Source organism: Tinamus guttatus, unplaced genomic scaffold (genome assembly GCF_059628265.1).
Source record: "Tinamus guttatus ecotype Peru unplaced genomic scaffold, ASM5962826v1 Tinamus_guttatus_pri_ptg000149l, whole genome shotgun sequence".
Classification (NCBI taxonomy): Eukaryota; Metazoa; Chordata; class Aves; order Tinamiformes; family Tinamidae; genus Tinamus; species Tinamus guttatus.
In genome coordinates this window covers 1,410,191-1,436,807 of record NW_028288683.1, presented here as the reverse complement: position 1 = coordinate 1,436,807, position 26,617 = coordinate 1,410,191, and the positions used below count along the sequence as shown (strand labels likewise).

General features: G+C 36.5%; 1 protein-coding gene across 1 annotated transcript in view; it reads left to right on the top strand.

The window, feature by feature from the left end:
• The window catches only part of XRCC4 (X-ray repair cross complementing 4), a 166,399-nt gene that overhangs the window by 78,973 nt on the left and 60,809 nt on the right, over positions 1-26,617 (top strand). Inside the window, exon 7 of the mRNA XM_088522108.1 lies at positions 25,734-25,878. Coding sequence (XP_088378234.1) covers positions 25,734-25,878 — 145 coding nt within the window. The remainder of the gene's footprint in view (positions 1-25,733; positions 25,879-26,617) is intronic.

The following is a 26,617-nucleotide window of genomic DNA, read 5'->3' as shown; positions in this document are numbered from 1 at the left end:
TTCATGGCTTAAAGCCAAAATCAATTGAAACATGGTAGTTTTTGCCTACACACTTTTGTAGCTGATGCTTTTGGTGGTATAAAAGTACCAAGTAAAATTGAATTACAGATAAGAAAACTACTGATATGAGAAGTACAACTTTCATAAATAATGCTGTGTGGCTTTCTGTATGTCTGTCCATCACACGGTGTGCACGGGGGAAATTTATTTGGCCTGTTGGTTAGTAGTGTCAGTGCAAGACTGAAAATGATACTAAACTGTCACTTTCACTGTAGTGCTACTGCTATTTTGACTAAATTCTGGTAGTTTTGTAGATGCCTTCTGTTTGAGGCTAATGATACAGCATTACTGCTGTCATACTTGTTTTTCTTCCCCGCTGCATGCTGCAGCACAAGTAGTCTTGCACTTGAGCTTCTTTTAGTCAAAGGTCCAGTGTTTTGCTGTGCTTGTCTGGTGCCTAGCATTTTAGTGTGTCATTGTTCTGGGTTAGGGCTTCCAGGTTCTGTGAGGGCAGAATTATATGCACCCAGATGAGAAGTAGCTGGAGCAGGCTTGGAGAAGAGCATAGAGAGTTCTCTTCATCTTCTCTTGTTAACAGGAACTATATTAAAAGAAAAAAAAATCAAAAAACAAAGTCCATAAAACAGTGTTTGAAAGGATACCAGTAAAGGGAAGATTGCTCCTTCTCCTGGGAACTTGGAGACTGTTGGGATAGTTATATGCTGTGCTACATATAGTTGTGAAGAATAATCTAGTAGACAGAAGGCTAAGGAAGAGTAAGTTCTTGATTTATTAGTGCTGTCATCAGGACCAACATGAGGATTGAAAACTGTGCATCAAAGGCTATCAAACATGTTCTTACCTCCACCGATACTGAGGTAAAGGGATACCCCGTTTTTCAAAAAAGAAAATTATGGACTGTATTAGCCTCAGAACATGTTTCGGACCCCTGTGCCGTGAAATGGAAAGGGAATGTTCATCCTGTGTACAGTTCTGTTCTATGTGGCAGCCTGTTGTCAAAGTGAAGCTGCTGGGCAGCAATTTGCAGTCAGCTTTCTCTCTCTTTCATTTTCTATTGCTCATTAATTCCTTAGTGATATTTCATATTTCATATTGAAATCAATGGAAGTTGCTGCCCTTTGATGGTGAGGAAGGCCCTGGTGGTCTAGTCTGTGGATTTAAATGAAATTTGGATTAAATTAAATTTTATGTTCTCTATTAGCTGCCAGAGGTAAGGAAATAGTCTATGTTAAGTGAATCCTGAAATTTTCTGCAGTCATACATTTCTACATGTTTCCTTGGGAGCACAGATTCTGATTAGGTTCTAATAAGCTTGCTGAAATGCCCCGAATAAATAGCAGCAAGCACCTTGCCATTTCCCACTGTGTTAATGTGCAAATATTCCCATTCCCTGAATTCAGGATCCTACTCTGGGGTTTAAATGTTGTGCCTTCAGGAGTCTATGACCCTTTAAATTTAATTAGTTCCCTTGTGTAGTCCAAGCCACTGATGGCTTGGTGCTGCTGGTTAATAAGCTTTGATCAAAGTTATTAAAAAAATGCCTGTTATTATAGCACCCAACTGCGCTGTTGTTACTAGAGTTCCATCTGTCTGTTTTAAAGCCTGTTTTAGAACTTGACTATTTTAATTGACTTCAGGCTTATTTTTTTTGTCAAGATGTAATTAGAATTGGTTAATTCCAAGGAATAATCTCCCCCCTTCCTTCCCTTAAAACTGCAGACTTTTTTTTCTGAAGTTCTGATACAGATCCATTTTTTATGTAACCTGATGTTTTGATGCCTGTAAAACATTTGACCTTGCAGAACTACTTCCCATCTCTGTTGCACGAGATGCATTAGCCATCATACAGACACAGCACAATTTTCATATATTAATGTTTTCCTTTAAAAATCCTGGTGTTAAGAATATTGCACTAGGGGGGAAATTAATAAGGTATAAATATAAAACCTTAATATAAAAATCATTAGAGCTGCATAAGTCTATGCTTTTCAATGTGCATAGCTCAGTATATGAAAAGAAGTAGTTAAATATGGTCCTCTGAACAGGTCAGTATTTACTGTATTCTACTGAATGAAATATATGATCTTTTATCTTAATAGATGTATGACCTGAAAAGACAGTTGCAGTTTACTGAATTTTGTGATTTATGAAGAAAAGTTAAATACTGTATCACTACTCTATAGTTTAGGTGCAACTGCGTCAGTTAATATCCCATCAGTAAATGTTCCTTGGTGTATAATTCATGCATTACCAAATGTTACAAATGAAAGAAATTTAATAGCAAGCTGTAACATTTTTTTAAAGAATTGATAAAGCTTTGCTTAGTAATTCATTTTCAAAATATCTTTGAGATATAAGTTAAATCATAAGACTGTGTCTTTAGATTCTTTGTCAGACTTAAATTCCAGGCTAAATGCACTTCCATGAATTGTCTACAGTCAAGAAAAATAAAAGGTATATATAATCATAGAATGCTTAAGGTTGGAAGGGACCTCTAGAGGTCATCTAGTCCAACCCCCCTGCACATGCAGGGTCACCTAGAGCACGTGGCACAGGACTGCGTCCAAGCGGGTTTGGAAGATCTCCAGAGAAGGAGACTCCACAACCTCTCTGGGCAGCCTGTTCCAGTGCTCTGTCACCCTCACTGTTAAGAAATTTTTCCTTAAGTTCCTGTGGAACTTTTGATGTTTCAGTTTGTGGCCATTATCTCTAGTTCTGTTGGTGGCCACCACTGAAAAGAGACCAGCACCATCCTCCTCACTGCCTCCCTTGAGGTACTTACAGACACTGATCAGATCCCCTCTCAGCCTTCTCTTCTCCAGACTGAACAGGCCCAGCTCCCTCAGCCTCTCCTCATAGGGCAGATGTTCCAGGCCCCTGATCATCCTTGTGGCCCTGCGCTGGACTCTCTCCAGCAGCTCCACATCCCTCTTGTACTGTGGAGCCCAGAACTGGACACAATACTCCAGATGTGGCCTCACCAGGGCTGAGTAGAGGGGCAGGATCACCTCCCTTGGCCTGCTGGAGACGCTCTTCTTAATACACCCCAGGATCCCACTGGCCTTCTTGGCCACGAGGGCACACTGCTGCCTCATGGTCAAAAATGCAGCATTATATATTGAGAACAGAAGTGGAATTATTTCATTATTTTTTCTTTGGGTTTAGTATATCCATGCATATAACAATGCATGGTTTGACCCTTAGGTTTGACCTTAGAAAGCATTACCGGAAAGATCTTTTGCCAAATCCCCCATTTTGCAAAGAACACTTATTTTAACATATACTTCCATACTTTCTTCCATGATAATGCTAATCCTTAAGAAAGACACAAATTTGTGTTTGAAATATCTAATATGCTATTTTTAGTCATACGTTAGTACTACCAGATTTGGGGAGTGATTTTTAGGGTGACAGGCAGGCATTATTCTATGTTTCTGTATAAAGTAGTAGAAAATTCCAAAACTTAAAGAAAAATGCAGGAGACTACTTCCTTCTCTTTTTGAATATATGATTTAGTAAAACCAGTAAGAAGGCATAAAGGAGGCAAAGTGAGGGAATGATGCTATTTACAGAGTTTGGACTTCAGTGAAGAGTAGTTTGAGGCTGTGAAAAAAAGCATAATTTTGTGAAGATTTGTAATTTGTTTATTTATTTTTTTTAATGAGCAGTTAGCATATCTTGTAAGAGGAAAAGATGACATAGTTCCATTCATTCCAAAAAAACAAAATCAAATTAAATGTAACGAAAGTGGTACTTCATTATTTTCTTTTATGGAAAAGCGTACCCCTTGCCAAGGAGAAAAATGAGTTATATGTTTGTATCTGCCTTGGTATTATATTCCCTCTACTTCTCTTCAAAATCTTTTGTACTTTTCTATGACTAGAGAACATGAATGTTTTAAACAGCATTAAAGGGGGGAAAAATAGGAAGAGATAACAAATCCTGTTTGTGTTTATATACAGTACAAGTATTTTCCTGTGGGGCACACAAAGGAAATGTGGATTGTCCTTTCCTTCTTGCTTCTATTTCATACTAAGTTAATGTATCCCCAGCAGGCAGGAAATAGTGTAGAGCTCATTGTAAATTTTGTGAATCAAGGCACTTTTCCACAAGACATGCAGCATTCCAATTCTTCACTTTTTCTGCAAAATCTTGTAATCTGACCATGTATCAGGCTGCACAAATTGAGTGGGGATCCTATTTTTTGTTTGTTTGTTTTTTCCTCTTTATTATTTACTAAAGAAGACTTACTTTGGTACTCATTGAAGTCATTGGTTGTGAAACTCTAGCACTAATGGTGCTGGAGCAGTCCCACTGACACTACTGCTCTCTTTCAGCCTGCTTCAATAGATAAAGGGCAAGAGCTATCCAAGTAAATAGGAAACTTGCCAGTTGTCAACGAGCTGCTTGAAGTAATTCACATCCTCAAACCTCTGTCTGTTCTTGTGTTTTTAGGGTAAGGACTCTGTGCTTGCTGTGCACTCAGCATGATGGTCCTTTATTACTGGTAGGGACCTTTGAGATTTGCTGTAATAATACTTTTTTTAAAAAAATGAGGTAATAGTTATACAATACTTCAATACATGTATTATACAACATAGAACATATAGAATGAAATTTCTAGTAACAACAGTGGTTTTAAAACTTGTTGGTGAAATCACTTTTATCACACATTTTTGTCATATGCTTCTTGCCTCAAGCCTGCTCTAAATAATTAATTGAGCTGCATGTCATAAATTGGTTCACCAGAAGTTGCAGTCACTTATCTTTGGGATTATTTTGAAAAGGCAAAACTGAGTGAGATATGTTTTTGATGGATATTTTACATTATTACGAGTGTTACGGTTTAGATGCCTCTGGTGCAAGTGCTTATCAGGTCTAATTTAATGGACAATTTTATTTTATGTTCAACTCATACTTTTCATTTATTCATGAAAGTTCCCGTAGGCATGTTTGCAAAGGTATTTGCTTTTGGTATTTGAATAGTTTTACGTACACACATAATTCAGAAAGGAAAGCAAGACGTCAGAATATTTAAGTATACCTCCTGTTAAACTGAAGTAAAATAAAACAATTCAAGTGAAAATAACACAATGCATTTCTATTCCCTTTCCTCATGGCAATATGGATGTATATGAAAAGAGTTGATCTTGGTTTTACCGATATCAGCTCTAAGCAAAGTATCCTTTCATCAAAGGGAAGTATTGGTCCTTGAGAAAAATAGCTCCTGCAGTGGTACTGATAGCAAGTTTCTATAATCCTGAACGTTTGGATAAAAGGCCTTATCTTGAACTATTGAATAGACTGCATATCAGGGGCAACCAACAAAGGCCGGATGCTGTTGATTCTTGCAGCCTAGAGAATCTTGTGCTCAATGAGCAGCACCTGAGGCCAAGGTTCCTGCAGTGACCTGAAGCCTGTGACTGTGTGCATATTTTAAAAGAACAATTCCCATTTTAAGATGAATATTATGTCTTCCTAAACATCATGTTTTGGATGTGTTTTGTCATGGTTGACAGTGATGCAAGCATTCAAAAGCTTCCTCTGCTTTTTACTTGCACTGATTTTATTCACGGTGACAATCTTTCCCTTCTGAATTTTAACTGTTGCTTTCTTTCTAACATAAATCACAGAATGGTTGAGGTTGGAAGGGACCTGAAGAGATCATCTAGTCCAGCCCCTCTGCTCTAGCAGGGACATGTAGAGCACGTGGCACAGGACTGCATCCAGGCGGGTTTTGAAGATCTCCAGAGAAGGAGACTCCACAACCTCTCTGGGCAGCCTGTTCCAGGGCTCTGTCACCCTCACAGTAAAGTTCTTCCTTACACAGATATGGAACTTCCTGTGTTTTAATTTGTACCCTTTACCTCTTGTCCTGTCACTGGCTACTACCAAGGAGAGTTTGGCCCCATCTTTACATTCTTCCCTCAGGTACTTATACATATTGATCAAATGCTGGAAGGGGGTGCAGTGGGATGGTTTGCTCTGGCCACCTGCATAACAATGACCATAATAATTCTCTAAATTATTTCCCAGTGGTATTGCAATGTTTCTTTGGAGCAAACAGTCTATCTTCATTAAAAAGCTAGTTTGGTGAAGATTGCACTGTAGCCTATGGTTGTTTCCTTGATTTGTGACTTTTCCTGAGTGAAAATATGCATCCTTATCGCTAACCTGAATTTTTCTTAACTAAACTTCATTCAGTTAGGTCTTTGCAAGATTGAAAAGTTGGTTACTCTATTTGGGTTTCCTTCCGGTAGCCCTATACTGTATTTTAAATTTCCATTTGACACTTGATTGGAAGCTTCATTCATATCTACAAAAGCTTAAAGTTCTTCACTCTATATAAAGTAAGAACAGAGAAGGATTTTAAAAGAACTTTTATAAAGTCTTTGATTAAAGGGCTTAAAAGAGCTTAGTTTTTGTTGTGGATAGATTAAATCTTTTACAGCAATATCTTCAGAGAGACTGATATTATCTTTCTGTGTATCTTGAATGTAACTCATCTGTCTCAGAAATGAAAGGCTGAACTTTTCTTGGAAATTGATGGATTTAAAGAAAATTGTGATCGGAGAAATGGATTAGTCTTTCTGCAGTTTTCATTCCCAAATCTCAAGTCTTAACTACTGACTTCTATTCTGTCATTCCCCTGAGATAGCTGTTAGTAGGTATGATCTTGATCACCTGGGACTAATCATTCATACTGAAATTGATAGGCCTTGTTTTGTATTCCTCACAAATTCAAATGCAGTAATTCACCTTTGCCCAGGCAAGTATCTCTGGAGTCAGGATGGTAACCTTTTCTTTCTTTACAGCTTCTAAAAAGTGTCGTTAACTATTCATTAATAGCTCATCGTCATTCCAAATTCTGTCTGTAAATAAAAAGCTAAACTATCACTTTCTTCATACAAACAAAAGTTGGATGCCCAAATGAACAGCTGGATGATACCCATTGCTCTTTAAAACTCATGCATGCATTTGAATATGTAAATATAAATTAAGTGCTTAGTTTAAATGCCCTTTCTCAGGAATGTGGATTAAAATATAGGATTTACCTTTCTATAGTAGGGTAATCACTGCATTTAGAATTAGCATAGTTAAAATGAAAATGTATATCGTAATGTTTATATGAACTAATACTTTGGAGTATATTAAAAATATATATTCTAGTTTAAAAATTGCTACAGTTGTTCCATAACGGTATTACAGTATTTCTCAGCCATCTTTAACCTTAGTCCTTTGAAAAACAAAACCAATTAATCCACAACTTGGTATCCATAGCAGAAAGTGAATTAACAATGCCAGAAAGTGTGTTTTCAAGTGCCTTCCATTTTACCTCAAGGGGAATTCATTTGTTTAGTTTGAGTAGGGTTTCTATTTTTCATTTAGTAAAAATATTAACCTATTTCAGTAAGCACAAAAGTGAAAATAGGAGAACTTGGAACACTTTCCTCACTGGTGACTGTGATAACTGGTAATCTCAGGTTTCAAGAATGACCAAAGCAACCTCATGTGTCTTCATTCATCAGTCAATAATTTATTAGTCAATAAACTTGAAAAGTTCTTTTGTGTAAACAGTTGCAATTGGGCCAAAAATCTCAACTCTCTCATGATAAGACTTGTATGGAGTAGGCTATTGGATTCAGTTTTGATAATGTTCAGAAAGCAGTAGGGCTTGAAAGGGGATAACAGAAATGCAAGTTGTGGAGAGAGGGACTGAGTGAGAAAAATGTGTAGGTAGAAAGATAAGGAGAGACTAAATTAATACAAAGCTAACTTTTGCACTAGCCTTTTGTTTTGGTGTAATTTATCTTTCTTACGTCTGCCAATGTATAATAGGTAAAATTGCTGATACTGCACAGATCTCAGAGGTACAAAGCCTGTAGGCTTTAATGGTAAAAATATTGGTTCATATTCCCACAACCTTTTGCAAATCAGAGGAAGATTGTGTGTAATTTTGACAGCACTCCAGATCCTTCTTTTCTTTGCCTTTTCTTCATCTTCCTCACTGTACACTTTCTGCCTTCAGCTAAGTACATTCATTTTTGTCTCTGTGAGAAACCTGGTTTGTTTATTTATTTATTAAGTTATGGCTTATAGGAGAGTAGCTTGCACTAGTGCTTTGGCTGCTGTGCCCAGCTGTGTTGCAGTAGTCAAGATTTGCTTGGTCTGTTTGCCTCACTAAGCTATTGCTTCTGCTTTCGGAGCACACCCCGTAGTTTTCCATCTGCTAATGCTGTAGACTGCAACCATCTCAACAGGGCAAGAGCAATGTTTGTCTAGGATGTAGCCATACTAAGATCTGTTGTTTTAGTCAGGAAAAAAAATAGCTCTTTAATCTATAGCCATGGGTTGAATTCTCACAAGGATACTCATTACCGAGGTTCCTGGGAGAGAAGGGTCAGGTCATGAGTATCTGATTTCTAGCAATTTCCTTAAGTCCTTCCCTGGGAAGCATGCTAGGCCAGTCATCAGAAATCTTTGGAGTATGAATTGAGAAGTGCTAAGCGAAGCGAAGTAGTTAACCTATTTGTAACCTTTGGTAGTTGTCACATGCCTGTGATACAGGATTCTGGTTGAGTCAGTTTCCTAAAGATTTTTTTTTAACTTAGTTCCAGCATTTCCACATTGTCTAAATGTATCTTGAAGATTTTAAAGTAATTTAAAATATGAAACATCAGTTAAAGCTGTTGTCTTCCCCTACTAGAGAACAATTTATCCCAGCAAATATTAACTTCTTAAGTTACATGTAAACTTCCACTGTTTTAGAAATGACATCAACTTAATGATTCACTAGTAGATCATCACATCTGCTTAAAGCATCAAAACATTCTCTATGCTTTTAATTTAAACAAAACTTTAAAAAAAAAAATAAAAAATTGCTGAAATAGGAAGCTTCATTGCTTTATTGTATTGTATTTTATTTTTTTTAAGAACTGAAGGGAGAAAACACATGCTAAAAACACTTAGTCATTTCCCTGAAGGTACTTTTTGACCCAAGAGACGTGGAGGGAGTTTGTCTCAGAAAGAAGATTTTGGAGACCTCCCTGAGAACACAGGCTTCTTGCATCGATAATCAATGATTACTAAAGGAAATGTTAAGTGTATGCCTTTTTATTTGAAGTAACACATATGGAATAAATCATATGACAGAGAATCTAATTGTAAGATTATGTGCAACCTTAAAAAAAATCTCGATGAAATATTGTTTTGCTGAAGCAGTTACTTTTTGTGAATCACTGTATGTCCAATGGCTTCTGTTGTTGAAAACACGTAAAAAACATACTGATACATGAAAGAAAAAAATGAATGTATGGTAAAATGGATATACACTGTGAACAGTATACAGGTTTCTTGGTTGTAAATCATTATGTTTATCTTTTTTTAAAAAAGAAAAAAACCCACCCCTCAAAACCCACCAAGCAGAACTCTGTATAGGTCTCCCTTGTTCACGGTTATATTACCTGGCTACTTTTTTTGGTATATCTTTGCAACACAGCATAACAGTTCATTTTATGTTTAATCGTGAGGCTGAACAAACCTTAGGGAGAAATGCCTTTATTTGACAAATCACCTGCCTATCTGTTTGCTATGAAATGTCGTTTATACTCCCTTCATGGCATCGGCTTTCATCTGTATTCAAAGATGAGCCCTTATCTGCAGCTTATTCAAACATTGCTCCTTAATTCAAATTACCATTAAATGCATTCTGCCCATTGCTTGTTCCTTGGTTAAAGTCTGTCAATTATTCACAGCCTTTTTTAAAAAAACTGAAACCAATTATAGGCTGCCTGAAAACTCAGTTTCTTCACTTCCCCATTTGACAACAGCAAATCTGAGTCACAGATTTTGCAGTACTTACTTGTTTTAAGCTGTGTAGCAAGGTGTGCTTGAGAAGCCTCTGCACAAAACAGTGTTAATTATTTGTACAGGACCTCGGTGAAACATGATCTTTTATGTAAAAAATTAAAAATATATTGATATCTGTCCTCTGATTGAAGCTATTTATTACTTCTAATTTGAATTGTGTTCTGTTCACCAAAATGGTCAACTCAAACATTGTCACCTACTTTCATTTGGAGCAGAAAATTCTTACTCACTAAACTAATTGTCCTCTTTAAAAGAAATTTAGACAGTTGATGAGTAAGTTGTCATGGCTTTAGAGCATCCAGCTTAGCTGTCATCTTTAGGATTCTGGCTGAATTATTAGATGCAGATGCTGAGGTGGTTGAGTAGTGAGTAATTACACCAGCTGAGACTCCTGTTGTCTGTCTTGATTCTTACATGCTACTCTCTCAAAACACCTGTGTGATGGATTTCAGGAACATTACTGAGATGGTGAGCTTGGTAACTGAAAAGCAGTTGTAGAGTGCATCCACTAGAGTCAAAGAAAATATAACAGACATGCCTTACAAACAGAGGAAAAAATGCAAGAAAGTCCAAAGATTTGAAGAGAAAAAGAGAGGAGAAAAGAGGGGAGGGAAAAAATGTTTATTATCAGGGAGAGAGATTCCTGAGAAAAAGGCACAGAAACAGAAATAATTGCTGATCTTAGTGCCCTTGGCTGTTGACTTCCTGGAAGCTGGAGGATGATAAGTCAGGTGCTTGTTTGCTTAGCTTTTTGAAAGTGTAGCTTTTAAAATACAGTCACTTTGGGGAAATATAGCTCAAGTTGCTGTTATATAAAACTGTTTAATAGCCAAGAATTTGGGCCTATGTAGAAATCTGGACCTATACTTAGTGACAGAATAGCTTGGCTTCTGATATCGAATCACGTAGTAGATTAGAAACTAGGGAACTTTTAGGTAGATGTGAGATGTGGATAGACTTCTAGATTAATTTTTAATACCATAATGTTCTGTGTCATTCATTTCTAAATCGTGTGCCTTATTTCCGTTATACTTATTTTTGGTATCCCCCCATGTTTAAAAACAGGGAAGGAATTGTCAGGGAACTTAGTCTGCCAAGCGTTTGTCTGCAGTGAAAATATTAATAAATCATTAAATAAGCTCAAGTTGCCTCCAGGATGCTGAGGAAAATTAAATACACATCCTCTCCAGGTGCCCCGGAAGCATAAGCTGCTATTGTGCACTTAGCTTGTGCAGACAACTTTATTAATATGAAAACATTTTTATCTTTTTGTCAAAGTAGAGAATAGAGAGCTGTTTCTGTTCTGGAATTTGATTAATATACGCATGGCTGAAACTTTTACTTCCCAGATTGATGTAAACAGTGCTTCTAGCCACTAAGAACCAGCTACAGATATTTGGCAATGGTGACATGAATACATTTGCCCTTGCTCTGTGATGAGAGGTGGAGGTCATCCATAAATGATGGAAGTGTGCTCTTTGATTTTTTTTTTCCTACCTACATGTGTCTAAACAGATTTTTTGAGGAAGAAATGAAAGGTGGTGCAGCACAGCCAATGATTAAACTAACCGTAAGGGTTCCAGCTTGATGCCATTATTGCATCAGCCCAAAGTTGAATTTTGACCTCTGTCATGAGCTGTATTGTGTCAGGTGTCTCTTGCTTGTGAAACATGGCAAGGGTTAGAAGATTCTCACTAGAGAATTTCCAAGGGCTATCAGTGCTTGCAAGTTTTCCTTAAAGTACCTGGACCGTGAGACTGGCGTCAGTAATCTTCACAAAGCATCAGCAAGATCAAAACCATAATCAGCCTTTTTGTGTGTGTTCTTGTGTGGATTAATTATATTGCTTTCTAGGCTGTTGAGCTGCTTGCTGATAGTTTCTTCTTTACTTGGTTTAGGGGCTGCCTAGTCCAAGAAAACCTGGATTCTAGTTGTGTGAATATGAGAAAGCTGTTTAAATGTCCTTTCTGATTGGCTTTGTAGTATTATTAAATTTCGATAATCTAACAGAGCAATAGGTAGAAAATCATATGTTACTTCAGAGATAAGCATCATTTCCATCACACCTAGATAGGAGGAGGAGTTGTCTATCTCATGCTGAATCTTTGAGAAGGAACTGTAAAACCTTGGAGGGATGAGAAGAGAAGCTTCCTCTGGTAATACGCCAAGACAGGATAGCCAAGGCTGGAGTTAAATAGAAACAAGGCACTAAATCCCTCTGTAGAGAGTGTATCCTCTCTTGGTGTACACTTTGTCTGGGCAGTTGGACTGATGTTTAGGGGATTAACATGACTTATATATAACATGCAAAGAAAGTCCTCCTGTGTAAACATTACTGGGTTTGCTGAAGCAGGATCTAGAGAAACTGCCACTTTCAGGAGCAGATGATACTTTCATGCTTAAATGTATTATTTTAAATAGTTTTGTAAGACTAGCCCTAGTAGGGCTACATACTTTAGCCTACTGAGCCTGCTCTCTGCAAAACCTGTGCAAAGTTGCCTTAAAAATAACTAGCTGACAAATTCCCTTTGGGCAGGAAGCTTCTGTCAGCAGAAATCTGCTCAGCCAGCACGAAAGGGGCAGACCCAGGGGATCCCAGTACATGTCTGGAGGGGAGACAAGACTTTAACAGTTCCCAAGCAGAGTCCCCCATTCCCAGGCTTCTCCTGTGTGAGAGGACGTAGTATATTTGTGGTACTCTTTTTCAGCACTTTTAAGAGCTAATGTGAAGGAACCATAGCTGTTTCCAGTCTCTTGTAAGAGCAAGCAACCAATGTTCCTTAGATTTTGCTGCTGCTGTTTTCTTTTTTACTAATGAGATGACAAGAAAAAGCAGCACCACTTTTTGGCAAGCGTAAACTATTTTGTCCTTCGTTCTCCTCTCTTTAATGCAATTTGCTAAAACAGTATAGAAGAAAAATGAAATCACATTTGTAACAGTAGTTGGTCTTGGTGCCAGGTATTAACTTCTGTAACCATGGCTTATGTCTGGGCTAGGAAACTAGAAGGCAAAACAAAAACCAGACCCTTCCTTCCAGGCGGCCAGTGTGTTGCAGTCAAACTGTCTGCCTGTCCCTATTATCCAAGCTGAGCTGGCTCTGCTGTTGCTGCCCTTCAGGGCTGTACAGCCTTCATTTGCGGTGGCATCTCACAGTAAATCATGGTGTCACTGCATAGGAATCTGAGCAACTCGAAGAGAGGTTTCAGAGAGAAAGCAGCATTTTTACCTACTGAGCTCACCTGGGGATTTATGGTTTTGAGAGACTCTGAGTGTAATTCCTGGGTTGGGAGACGGGATGGGTTTGTTTTCTTTAGACATCCTTGGGTAACAAGGTCAACATGATATTGTTGGTAAAAATAGTTTGGGAGAAAATGGTAGGTGTTCTAGTAGTAAGAGCTACTGAGAGTAAATCATCAAGGTACATAGTATTTCCTCTTTTACATCGCTGAAACCATTCTGAAATGGTGACCTAGTGGCCGGGTGATCGTGCAGGCTGGAGATTTGCCACACCAAGCACTATACAACATCAAGGAGTATTTCCTCAAGCTGATCTGACCCGACAATGTGCCTTTTTTAAGGTTGAAAATGATTTGTTGTACCAAATGGATTTTCTTTAGTGGGCTTTGAATATCCAGGAATGGGTAGGGTGCATTAAGAAACTAAAGTTGAACATTTGACAGAATAGTTGAGATGATGATTGTTTCCTTGTTAACTTGGGGGGAAAAAATAGACCATAAATCTTTTGAATATGTTACCTGGTTAATTATGGTTAGCTTCTAGGAGGGAAAAATGGTCAAGAAAAATTCCAAATATTGCCCAGGTAATCAGATTTTTCAGCTGCGTGTTCAGGAAATATAATTTAAGATGACTGCAGGATGCTTGCAAAAAAGCCTTGAGTTCCCATTTGGTTTAATGCATGAGAGTGCTGCAAACTTCCAGAGGGGCTCTGCTCCTTCATTCAACATTAGGTTTTGGCCAGAGTGCTGAGTGTGAATTAATGCTGAATATGTAATAAGTGTTAGTCATCTTGAGCATCAGAAAGATATGGTACTAAGATTGTTTAGCAGATGAAGATCGTATGCTTCCTAGGCTTGAATAAAAAAGGCTTTGTTGTGTGTATATTTTTTTTTCTTGGTAACCAAAGCATTGTCTTTTCCGTTTTAATAAGGAATTTGGATAGCATCTTTTGGCATTAGTGAGTAGGGACATTGACTAAGGAAGGATATACGCAACATTAGCTCAGGACATGATATTTTTTGTCATCAAAAAGTGGAGTTTTCACCATATGGAAAGACTATCTTGGAGTTAGTAGGTCCCAGGGGAACAAGTCTGGCTGCGACTTCTACCGTTACACAACACAACAACTTCATCTTCCACCCTGGCTCTGTATCTCTGTGGTCTGATTAACCTGAGGCCAGGCAATTTGCTATATTGTTTTGCCATTCATTTTTTCTCATTGTGAAATAAAACATTAACAGTGTGTTTTATGGATCATTTTATAATGTAGGGTAAAGCTTTTGAAGCTGAGCTACTTTCTAACTGTGTCCTCAGCTGTGACTTATGTAGTTGTGACTTTTGCATGCATGTGAAGTCCTACAGACTTGCAGAACTCTGCAGGTGGGCAGAGACCTGGTGAGGAATCGCACTGCAGGTCGGAATGTAAATTCAGGTCTTGGCTCCAATAAGACATTTTATGATCCATTTATGATGGATTAATAAATGTTGAATAAATGTTTAAATTCTGCAACATATATATCATGTGGTCTATGTTTAAAAGAACTTAAAAGCATCTCAGTAGACATAGGTTAAGCCAACCTCTTGATTACAGTTGAGATATGCCAATTGATGATTTTTGTTAGCTGTGCATTAATGTCTTAGGAATTATCTTTACAAATTCCATGTGCATTGTTGAGTAAGTGATATAATAAATATTAATGCATCATTGTTCTTGAAGTATTCTTTGACATCTTTAAATTTCTTTAAATGTCTGTATTCTCAGGAAAAAGAAAAACTCTTAGAATAACCAAAAATACCTGTAGCATTTTCTGCAGCAAAATTATCCAGTGATATTGATTGAAATTGTGCCGGTGCATCTGCCATGAAAACGTTAGTGTTAATGTCATGTCTCACTGAGACACATGCACCTTCTGTGTTCAGCGTTTCTGAATCCATTATGAAGACCCTAATGGCAGCAGTATATAAAGACATGCCATAATGACATCTTAAATGCTGTCTTTAAATTCACAGCATGAAAAGCCTTTTAGAAATCACTGCTTATGGTGAGAGAGAGAGAGAGAGAGAGAAAGGAGGAAAAAAAAGAGCAAGTAGCTATACCTATTTCTGGATAGCATTCATGATGTGTGTTTTTTTTTGGGGGGGGGGTAGAGTTTTTCAATTAAACACGAAAGCAGAACTCAGGCAAACTTGCCTGGTTAGTACACAGCAAACATTAGAAAATGTATGCCAGAGTTTAGAAATATATCGGCAGATCATACAAGGTGAAAAGAATATAAAATAAAGATATAGAGTTTATAGCATATTGAATTTGGAGTGATAGGTGTATATACATACAAAAAAATGTCTTTCAGAAGGAATGGGTTAAGTCTCTTTTTAAAATTCTATGAAGCACTGTAAATGCTTTCCGGACAGTGGCCTCCTCCTATCAGTCATGTCAGTGCACTGAGTTTGTTTCTACATGGAAAGAGTGGTGAAGCATTGGAACAGGCTGTCCAGGGAAGTGGTGGATTCACCATCTCTGACAGTGTTCAAGAAACGTGTAGAGGAGACACTTAGGGACATGGTTTAGCAGGCATGGTTGAAGGTTTACTGTTGCACTTGATGGTTTTTGAAGATATTTTCCAAGCATATTGACTGCTTGCATGGTTCTCCTGTCAAGCTATTTTACAAAATAAACATTGCTGTGCTTTACATACAGTGGACTGAAGCGTGGACTTTTCCTCAAGGTCATTAGTAGAATTAGGGGTATAAACCCTGTCCTGATGGACACTCTGTGCATTAACTAACTTTGATCCTTACAAAGTTATTCATAGAGCAGCATGCCAGAAGAGTATGAGCTGAATAAATGATTAAGCTTAATTTCTAGTTATAGATTCTAGAAGATTTGATCTATGTTTAGGTACTTAGGCATCATTTGAGCCAAAGCAAATAACCAATAATGAAATATTCTCTGGAAGCTTGACCAGTCAGACTAGTTTAACCTGAACTACAGAACAGCAGTTAGTGATGATGACTGTTAGTCATCACAACCATACACGGAATTAAAATTGGGAATCTTGAGGTAAAAAGCATGCAAGTATCTTTTCTGAGTAACTACCCACTCTTGACTACCTCCCCTTAGAGATGCAGAACCACTCTGCAAACTGCAGGGGATGTTCTTTTTTATTTTTTACTCCAAGGTTTTCTCAAAGTTTTTCCTCTGAGGATGAACTTTTGAATGATTCATCTTTATTCAATTATTAATTATCAATTTTCACATGTAAGGTCAGTTTTAATGTAACTAATTTATGTTCCAAGGTTAAAATTACATGTATAAGGACATCATTAGTGTAATTAACTTTTAAAGTAAGTGTTTTTTAATGTTGATATCTGTATCTTTTTGTCTCTCAGTGAACAGATGGGATCACACATTGAGAATGTTTTGCCATATAAATGGCATATCAATGGCAAAATATCTTTTGATCTGAATATATCTAATTTTTTTTTGTACGTTACTAGTATCTAGTAAAATATGGACAGATATAGTTCCTACTTAAATACAGATTCTTATTTTAGATTTTCTACTTGAAAGACTTGTTCAACCTAAAGTAAAAATATTCATACCAAAAATTGATACCTGTAATATACTTGAAAGCATCTAAAGGTACGTTAGTAGATATCATGCAGTGAAGTTATTAGGAGAGGTTAATAATTTATTCACTGTAAAATGCAAACATGATCATGATGTACATTTTTTAAAGTTATTGCAGTTGATGTTTTTCCTTCAATTATATTGATTTCCTCAAAATCCGTTACAGCTCAGCTATTTCAGAGCAACTTTGGAGCATTAGGGAAATTATGAATACAGCTCGTTTTTGGTGCTGTTGTTTTGTTGTTTTGTTTGTTTTTTTTTTTCTGTCTTTAGCAGCACAGTAAATCTTTCTTGCCTTGTCATGCCTCCTAACTTCTCACTGAATAAAAAATGCTGTGTGTCAACGGTGATTACCTTGTAAACTACCTAGCATTTATGCACACTTAGAAGAGGCAAACTGTTAAATCTTCATCCAAAAGGAAGAAAAAATCAAATGGCTTTACTGTTCACAAATTTTTCTCAGTTTATATTTAATTGTCTGAATAATACTAATTTTAAGTAAAGAAGTTAGCACAGGAATAAATATACTTCCTACTTTTTCTGGGGTTTAAATATTGTTATTCTGAAAGCCTAAGACTTTCCATTAATTTTAATCCAGAAACTCAGTTTCAAAGTGCTCAGAAATAGCTATGTTGCTTTATCTTCCATTGTTAACTAGCATTACAGTTGATTGTTTTACGCAAAGGTTGACAAACCGATCGCTCATTGGTTTGCAGTCAGTAAATAATTGATACAGTTACCAATGTTCAAACACTTCTTTAGGGCTGGCTTTCAAATGTCACTCGCCACAGAGCCAGAGGTTAGACATATGAGAAATACTACCTGACATACGAGGTAACATTAAAGCTGATCTTTGGAAACCCAAGACTCTCAGTGCCAGGCCCTGGGTCAACAGTGTGGGCTCAGCAGCATAAACTATAGCCATCAAACCACTTCACTGAACTAAAAGCAATGCCAATATATACCACAATATATATAGGTTATATATCATCAGGTATCTATGCTGAATGGTTAGTGAAAAATTACCACAACATGAATTGAAAGATAACAGCCCAGAAGTGTGTGATTCTCCCTCCCCACCCCCCCGCAAAGATTCTCTCAGTTTCATTTTCTAAATTTTTGCATATGCCTGTTTTGTTGTTTTGCTTACTCGACCTGCATGTTTTTTTAATGTCTCCTGGGGACACCATTCAGAAACCTCCTGCCTCCACCCTGGGTGGTACAGATGATCCAAATAGGGCATCAAGGGAGTCTGGGGAATGATGTAGCAAATAGGCACACCCGAGACAGTGAGCTCATCCAAACCTTTTCACAAGAAGACTGCTAAAATACTTTTACCTGAACTTGCATGTGCTGGCGTACTACATGACTGTGTAACCATCTAAACGTTATAGACAAATTAGCTTCATTGGGCAGTTATTGATAGAGAGTTTCTAAAAGATTTGGAAATGGAAAAAATGTCTAAGAATAGATGTAATAAATCTAGCTTTCCACTAAAATGGTGGAAGGCTCAGCATGCTGCTACTGCACGTCCTAACTTTACCTTGAATTGCCCTTGGCTATTCAAAAGACATAACATCATCTGAGCTGCCAACATTTCCATTGGTTCTGTCAAGCATCTTAAAAATGAAGTGGACAAAACAACTTTGATCTTTAAACTTTAGTTTTCAGGTACCAAAATTACAGTCTCTCAGCTTTCACCACTAACAGAGCCTTTAACTGTGACCCATGTCAGGAAAGATTTGAGTACCTTATAAAGCTTTCATTGTTATATTGCAAGGCAGATGCTAATTTGTAAGGACTGGAGAAGTTTTTGTATGCTACATACAATAAGGATTTTCACAATGACTGGGATACTTACAAATCCTTCCCTTTTAAAATGTCTAAAAACAAATGCTTTGTTAGAATTATTGGGTTACAGCAACATACATTTTTCTGGATTATTGGAAATTAGTATCTAATGAAGTATGTGGTTTTTAGAGAAATATCCCATATCGAAATATGATACTATATCATGGTTATTATAAGTAAAATTAATGAGCCTCTTCAGAAACTCTACAGTTATTTCTAATGTATTCTGCTTTTCTGTTTCTAAAAATGTATTTTCTTTCCCTCTCTGATATTCTGATATATGAAAAGATACCTGTTAATGCTTCCTTATCAGAGTTTGTATTTTCTTGTCAAACTTAGCCTGATTATTTTTACCGTCTAATTTCAAGAGAATATGAATTTGTAACAGATGAGCACTGAGTTGTGTCATAATAAACATTGATGAGGAAATCCTGTTTTAACTTTATTTTATTTGAATTTTCCTTATAGGTCTGAAATCATCTTTTTTAATTAAAGAAAGAATTCTACTTAGAAAAGAGAAAAGGTCTTTGAAAAAAAGATGGTATCATAAAGTAGACTTGGCAAACAGAAGAGACTGCTTGTTAAGGCTTAAGATATGTCAATGATACTGTGGTTATGCAGTCCAGCAGGGTGAAATGTAAACTTCCTTACTGAACCGAATACAATTTATAAATTTTGTATAGCTAGATCTAAACTTTTTGTTGGAGTTGTTTTAAAATGTGTCATCATAAACACGTCCCATAGCGATATTCTTTATAAAAATAAACATTAATAACTAACTGACAGAATTTATAGAACTGCCGGCTCAACTGCCTTCAGGCCCCAGGGGATTATGGTACAGTATATCCAATTTTATACAAAGAGTGAAATATAAAGCAGAACAGAACAAAGAGAGTGGAGTATGGTTCTTACTGATTTCCTAAAATTGAGATAGTGATATGTTTCTATTATTTTTGACCCAAAATATGCATGAACTATAAATATCTATGCTTAATTTGTGATCTCTGAATGGATCCATTTATTGGAAAAAGAAAATGCCTGATTATGGCCCGAATGGATATATCTAGGATAATTTTAGTGTAGTTAGAAGTAGTGTTTCCTGAATTGCCTGTTAAATATGACTTAATCTTAATTTGTAGGAATTGCCTATTCAGAGAGATACATGTTCATTTCTATACCCATTCATTTAGGAGACTTCTGCTGAGATTGACAATAATTAGCAGTTTTTGACAATGGTGATGCTTCAACTATTAGGCTGAGATTGAGAAACTGCCTAATTTCTGAAGTTACAAGTTAAACTATAGTCAGGGATTAGACTGATGAGTTCTGCCTCGTGCCTTTTTTTAAATTTTTTTTTTCTTATGGCTTGGGGAGCAGCTGTCCTAGGGCTCTTTCGGTGGTGGTTTTCTAAGCACTTTATCTCCTTTCATTCCATTTTATCAGTACTGGTGCTGTGTTAAGGCAGAAGTAGAGGCTGCAGTAATTGTTATATATGCAACTTGGTGATTCCTCAAATTAAATCAATTGAATCTTGAGCAAGTTTCATTTTAAAGTTAAATTATTTGCTTCGTTCAAGTGGGATAATAGAGCTTAGAAGTTCAGTAGAGTAACTTTATCGAGCAGCAAACATTGCCTGGATTTGAACAGAGTCCAGTTCAGCTGGAAAAAGGCAGTAAGTGGTGTGGCTCAGTGGAATTTAGTAGGCCTATTAATATCTAATAATGCAAACAAATTTTCATGACACTTTACAAGAACTTTACTGCTCTAAAGAGAATGGAATCAACTAAGATTTTCTTTAGAACATAACTTAAAACAGATTTTTGTAATACTCACTAAAGGATGAAGTGTCCATATCCTAAGTAATTTTTATCTGTTCTTTTCCAATCCAAACACAAATAAAATATTTATTTTTCTTAATGCTATGTATCTGTGTCTTATATAAACAGAGTACCGATCTCATGAGAGATGAACTATGTGCCTGTATTTGTAAAGGAAAAAACTTTTGACCACTGATAGATGATTGTGTGCAAATACATGAATATATACACCTCCCGCCACACACACTTCGCAGTCTTATGCAGCTTAGCACGATGAACAGTATAAATACCGAGAAGAGGAAAAAAATTAATCAAGAGAGACACATGTATTTGAAGTAATCAAAATCATATGGGATATTCGAGACTAATTACCAATGCGATAGAATAATAAGCAAATCAAAAACCTAAGATGTTGTTTCAGCTGTAAATAGCAGAACCCAGATTCTGCCTTCACCTATGCTGTGTTAAAAGTTGGCCATAGAGAACAAAATATTATTAGAATATGTGGTTTCAAACTGTGCCTATGTTGGACAGTTTAGCTAACCAAATTTACAGCTCTACAAAATACCTTGCATGACATGAATTTATTACATTTAATTATCAATTTTGAAAGACCTTAACATCTTAATGGTCTACATTTTAACAGGATGAAGGGGAGACTCGTTTGTGACTGTTTTGTATTTCTTATATGTAAAATATCATCAAATACTAGTTTTTTTTTGTGGCAGTACAGTATTTAGGAATATAGACGTTCAGAGTATATTTTTTGTGTGTGCACAGTTAGGTCATAGTAGGAAAACAAATTATTTAAACACAGATTGTTTGTTTTACACTCCCTGTATATTTTATCACAAAACTGAGCTTCAAGTACTTTTTTGTTTGTTTGTTTGTTTTTTTTTTGTCCTTTTAGGACGACAATAAGAGCTGTATTCAGGGAAGGATCTAGGATTTACCCTCACACGTAGGGGCAGTGCTGTTGTTAACGACTACATAAGTTGTAGCTGTTGAATCTTCATTACACACGATGATGTATAAAGATGTAAGGTTTTTTTTTTCCAATTTGCAAGGCAAGTATGAGGGATTTAAAACTTTTTTCTTAAACATTTGAATTTCATAAACTCGAAGTAATGCAAAAATCTGAAATATGTTTTAAAATACAACTGGACTTTTATTTTACAACCAAGTTATGTAATTTTTAAATGCCTGTAATTTTCAGGGGTCAATGTCTGCACAACTTGTGCTTTGACATTTTGTATTTTCTTCCTTCAAGATGTATCTAGATTTGGAAGAGATTTTCTAGATTTTCTTAATTAAAACATCCTTTTTTTTTACAGAAGAAATGTACAAGTTCAATCTGAGTGAAAGCATGTTGTAGCAGAATGGTGTGTGTGTGTGTATCTACAAGTGCTAATAAAGATCTCATTCTGATGTCAGATATGTGCTCTTTTCTCTTGGTCTTTGAGTAATGCAAAAATAACAACTTTAACCTAGTTCTTAAACCTAATTATTTCGGTAAACTGGGACAGTCAGAAGGTGTATTTCATTTCCAGTTCCTTGTTCTTTCAGTTCTTTGCTGTTTTCTCTGAATGTCCAAGACCACTGACATTTTGGTATGGAATAAAAATTCATCTTTTATTAAGCATCTACCTTAGCAAACTGGCGCAGGCTGGCGAGTGAGTGTCCGTGTGTGCTTTGTGCCCCTGTCTCAGTCATGCCACTTCCTTCGCCCCATGCTGCTCCTGTCACGGAGTGACAAGGTTTCAAGATGACAACGTGCCTGGCTATGCCTGTGTTCATCGCCAGGGCGCGGGCCTAGGTGACAGCGCTTGAGCACACTTGTCCCCTCTGTCGCACCATTAGCACATTCCTGGTGGGACCTTGCTCTACCTGCTACAGCCAGACAGCTCCTTAAGTGGAGTTCATTCTGGCTCCTACAAAGCAAATGAAGATATTTAAATTTTCACTTTAAAATCTTCTCCATAGTATCCTGCTTTTAATTAAATTTTATTTTTTTCTATCTACCAACAACATCATTCTTCAAAAGAATAAATCAGAGATCAAAAGTTTCTGTTTAAAATCTTTAATCATCTTAGTACAAATATTCTTTTAGCACTTAACCTATGTCTCCCTTTATTGCTGTCTTATCAGTCTTATTACTTGCAGCTATTCACCTGCAGAAAGTATGCTGAATATTGGGAGTACTTCCCTGTATTAGGTGAACACGTTTGTTTTATGGATTTATTAACTGGCTTCCTTCATACAGCACTCTTAGCTATATTTAAATTGCTATCATTTTTTTCAGAAGACATAATGGTCAATCATATTGTAGTCAATAATGTAAAAGTAAGAAACATTTCAGTGAGAAGTGAAGAAACATTTTGAAATATTAATTATATTTAGAGAGACAGGTAGGGATTTTCAAAAAGAAAATCTAGTTTTACATTCAAGAGTATCTCCCATTATTTCATATGCTTTTGTGCCAAACAATGAATTTTCTTTTGCTTAGGTTTTGGTTGGCTTAAAACTGCAAGTAAATCCATTGATTGTATTCGTTTCTGGACAGTAGCAGTGGTGGTGCTTGATGGTGCTTGATGCTTTGAGCTTGAACATACGTCATCTTTTCATTTGCAGGTGTAGCCTTAGATGTAGTAACACAGCACATCTATGGTGATCTACTGTTATATGTGAAACAACCTACTACTGTCCAGGATAAGATCACATTTTGTACCATCTGAATAAGAAGCTACCTTCTTGATATCATTAAAAGAAATTATCTCACAACTGAAATTCTCAGTTTTATTGCAGAGGTTAATTTGAATCATTTAGGTGCATATCTTTTATTCTACTTTGTTTTACAGACTGTGAGACCAAAATTTGTTTTTGTGGGAAAAAAAGTTTAGTTTTTTTCTGTGGGAGAAGTTTAGTACAAAACAGAGAGCCTTTCCCAGCCTGAGGTTAGTCAGAAATGCAGTATGCTACAAAGGTTAACCTTTCTTTTCCAGTTTCTCACATGGGTATCAATGTGACTGTTGTGGAAGACAAACAGGATTTGCATCTAAACATTAAGCTGTGCTGAGTCTGAGCTCTTGTCTGAGAAGAACCATTATATATTGCACGAGGGGAAACACAGAGACACTATTTAACAGAAGCATTGTGTTGTCATTGTATATGTAGTTAACCTTTGGATCCACTTTTTGGCAAGAGCAGGCGTTGTGAGGGAAGAATGACAGCAAGGAAAGATAAGACCTATAGAAATGAAATTATCTAAGTTTGTTGATGAGTGTATGGTTCCTGACAATAAATTATTCTGTGTATTAATTAAGAATGAGCTACATTTGGGAAGTGATGTTGAAATATGTATATTTATATATATTTATATATGTATATACTGAATTGTATTACTGTAAGTGTTAGGTATGGTACTTGGAATATGGCATCAGTAAACACTAATTAAGAATAGTTGATGTTTTCAACATTTAGCACTGGAAGAGTATATACAGAACTAGTTGAAGTTTAACATGGGAGGTTAGGTTGTAACTTAACCCTTTTTAACATTTGTTATAGGCAGTGTAGCTTGTCAGTGTTGGACCTTGAAACTTCTTAATTATCTTATGACTTGGAAACATGTTAGCTAATACCTGTTCTCCCCCTGCAAAGATTTATAAATCTGATATAGTATAGTGCATGCAGTTATAAGCTAGGAGGGTTCTGATAAATTTAGGTGCATGCCTTCTCTGGAGATCTTCCAAACCCGCTTGGACGCAGTCCTGTGCCACGTGCTCTAGGTGACCCTGTGTGTGCAGGGGGGTTGGACTAGATGATCTCTAGAGGTCCCTACCAACCTTAAGCATTCTATGATTCTATGATTCTATGATTCTAACTGCAAGCAGTCATTACCTGTTGAGAGCCTGTATCTGTATGTTTAATTTCATAGCTTTCTAACTAAGAATCAGCCTTTTGGAGAAAAAAAAAATATTACTTGGGATTCGCATGTTTTATTCCTGTTTCCGTTGTGCAAAGATGGATAACCAGTTTGAAAGGAGTCAACAAATAGGACCCATTATTTACTTGCATGTGAAAATCTTCAGGATTGAATTTCAAATTATGCTGTCTTTCATCCAGGTACAGATTAAACCTTCATAAATTGCACAGAAAGTAGCATAATAGCATCAGCCTCTGTCGCCACATCATTATTTGCTACAGTTCAGTTGAAATGTGTGATATTCTGGTTATCATTATCTTAAATATTTAAAGTGATTAAATGCCTTATTTTTAAAGAAGGTACATCAAATAAAATCATACCACCAAAGGTTGATAGCTGGAATAAAAAAATATCTGTATATCTTCTGTATGTTTAGCAACAGAAAGGAAGAGATTACATTAATTTAAGGAGGATCTGACCATCTTGACATGCAAGCTTTAAATAATCAGTCAACTGTCAAAGCAGACAGGGGATAGTTTTGAGATGCAGACAATGCGTCTTTTATGAATTTTCATGATGAATTACTGAGTGAGTTTATGCAATAATAATGGAAGCAAAAATTATAGGTGAATGAATCTGTATATAGCTTGCTTTAGGTATCGTGGGCAGTGGAGGAGCGAGTAGAAACCTGTGCTAGCTATCCAGTTTGAGGTTGCAGAGAATTAGTGGTTTTCTACATACTCCTTTCAGGACTGCAGCTAATTTTCAGCATCTTTATGTCAGGATAGCGTCTGCATAACAAAGTCCTGTACCTGTTGAGAACAAGTAAGCTTTTCAAGAAGTTTTTAACTTAGACATACTGAAGATCCTGCAACTCTCTTTTGTTCTGGGTGTTTCTTGTCGCTCATGCTGCAGACTGAAGGTGTGTCGTGCTGTACATGGCTTACAGCCATGCTGTAAACAGAATTGCAACTCCTAAGCTCCACTTTCCAGTGCTTTGTGCCCATCTTTATTGTTTTGTAAATCACAAAGACTAACTTTGCTGAGGTGAAACTAGGCTGCCTCTCTAGTTACTAGAGAATCTACAAAGAGGCATTCAGAGAGCTTCAGGAAATTTCTGCTCTTTCACAGAACATTTTCAAATCCTTATTCTCATCTGACTACAGAGAGAGGCCAAGGGAAGCTGCTTCTCTAGCTTAAATTTTTCTGTTTGAATTTTACTTTTTATCACCCTTCTGTTTGTTTTCCTGCAAGACAGCAATAGCTATCAAATATGCCTTCCAATATTAAGGGAGATTTTAAAAGAATAAACAAAAGTATTTGGGAAATTATCAGGTAATACTTCTGTGCGCTCTTCAACTTTGGTCATCTCCCTTTTGGCAGCAGCTAAACAAAGGGACTCCGTACTGAGTAGCCCAGATGTTGTCGATGTCGCTCCAACACGAAAGAGAAGGCAGAGGATAGGAAAACCTGCTGGTACAGGAGCGAAAGTGGCAGCTTATGAGACAGAACTCCCAGCAAAGGAAAAGTAAGTAATTTTCAAAAATATTTGAGTGCTATTGTGGTGTGTGTTTGTGTGTGTGTGTGTGTGTGTTTGCTTGTGCAGCTTCATAGTGTTTCAGAGTATTTCTGAATTCTGTTGTTGTGCATTTCATATATAGTGATTTACAGGAATTTTAACCAACTTTAAACAGGTGTGACTAGCTATATAAAGTCAGATCCAAGGAGTTACTAACACTTCAGAGATGTATTAGCTTTGGTATTCAAAGTTTTTCCTTTAAGTGACTTAAACTAGTTTTAGCAAATAGTTTGAAGCCTAAAATCATATTCTATAGCTTAGCACTATATACCCCTGCAGGTAAAAAAGAATGTGTGTGTAGCAAGCATCAACCTAAGAGGCAGAGCATGAATTAAGTTGTATTCACAGAAAGTAACAATATGAGTGTCTTTATAATTTCTGAATATTTGGGTAACTAAAAAAAACATTTGGTTCAGGAAAAGAAATGGCTAAAACTCCCCCATTTCCCATGGTTTCCCATGATTTTAATAGAACAGGTTTGGTTAGAATTCATACAGATTTCCTTTGAAATATGATCACTGGAAACAAAAAACTAGTCAGAATTTATAACACTGATTTTTTTTTCTCTCTCTCTTTTGCATAAATATTGCTCTCTTGGCTTTTGAATATTTCCACATGAGCTTTCATCAATAACAAACAGAATTACCTCAGGGCTGCAATATGATTGGTGACATTTTCTTCAAAACCT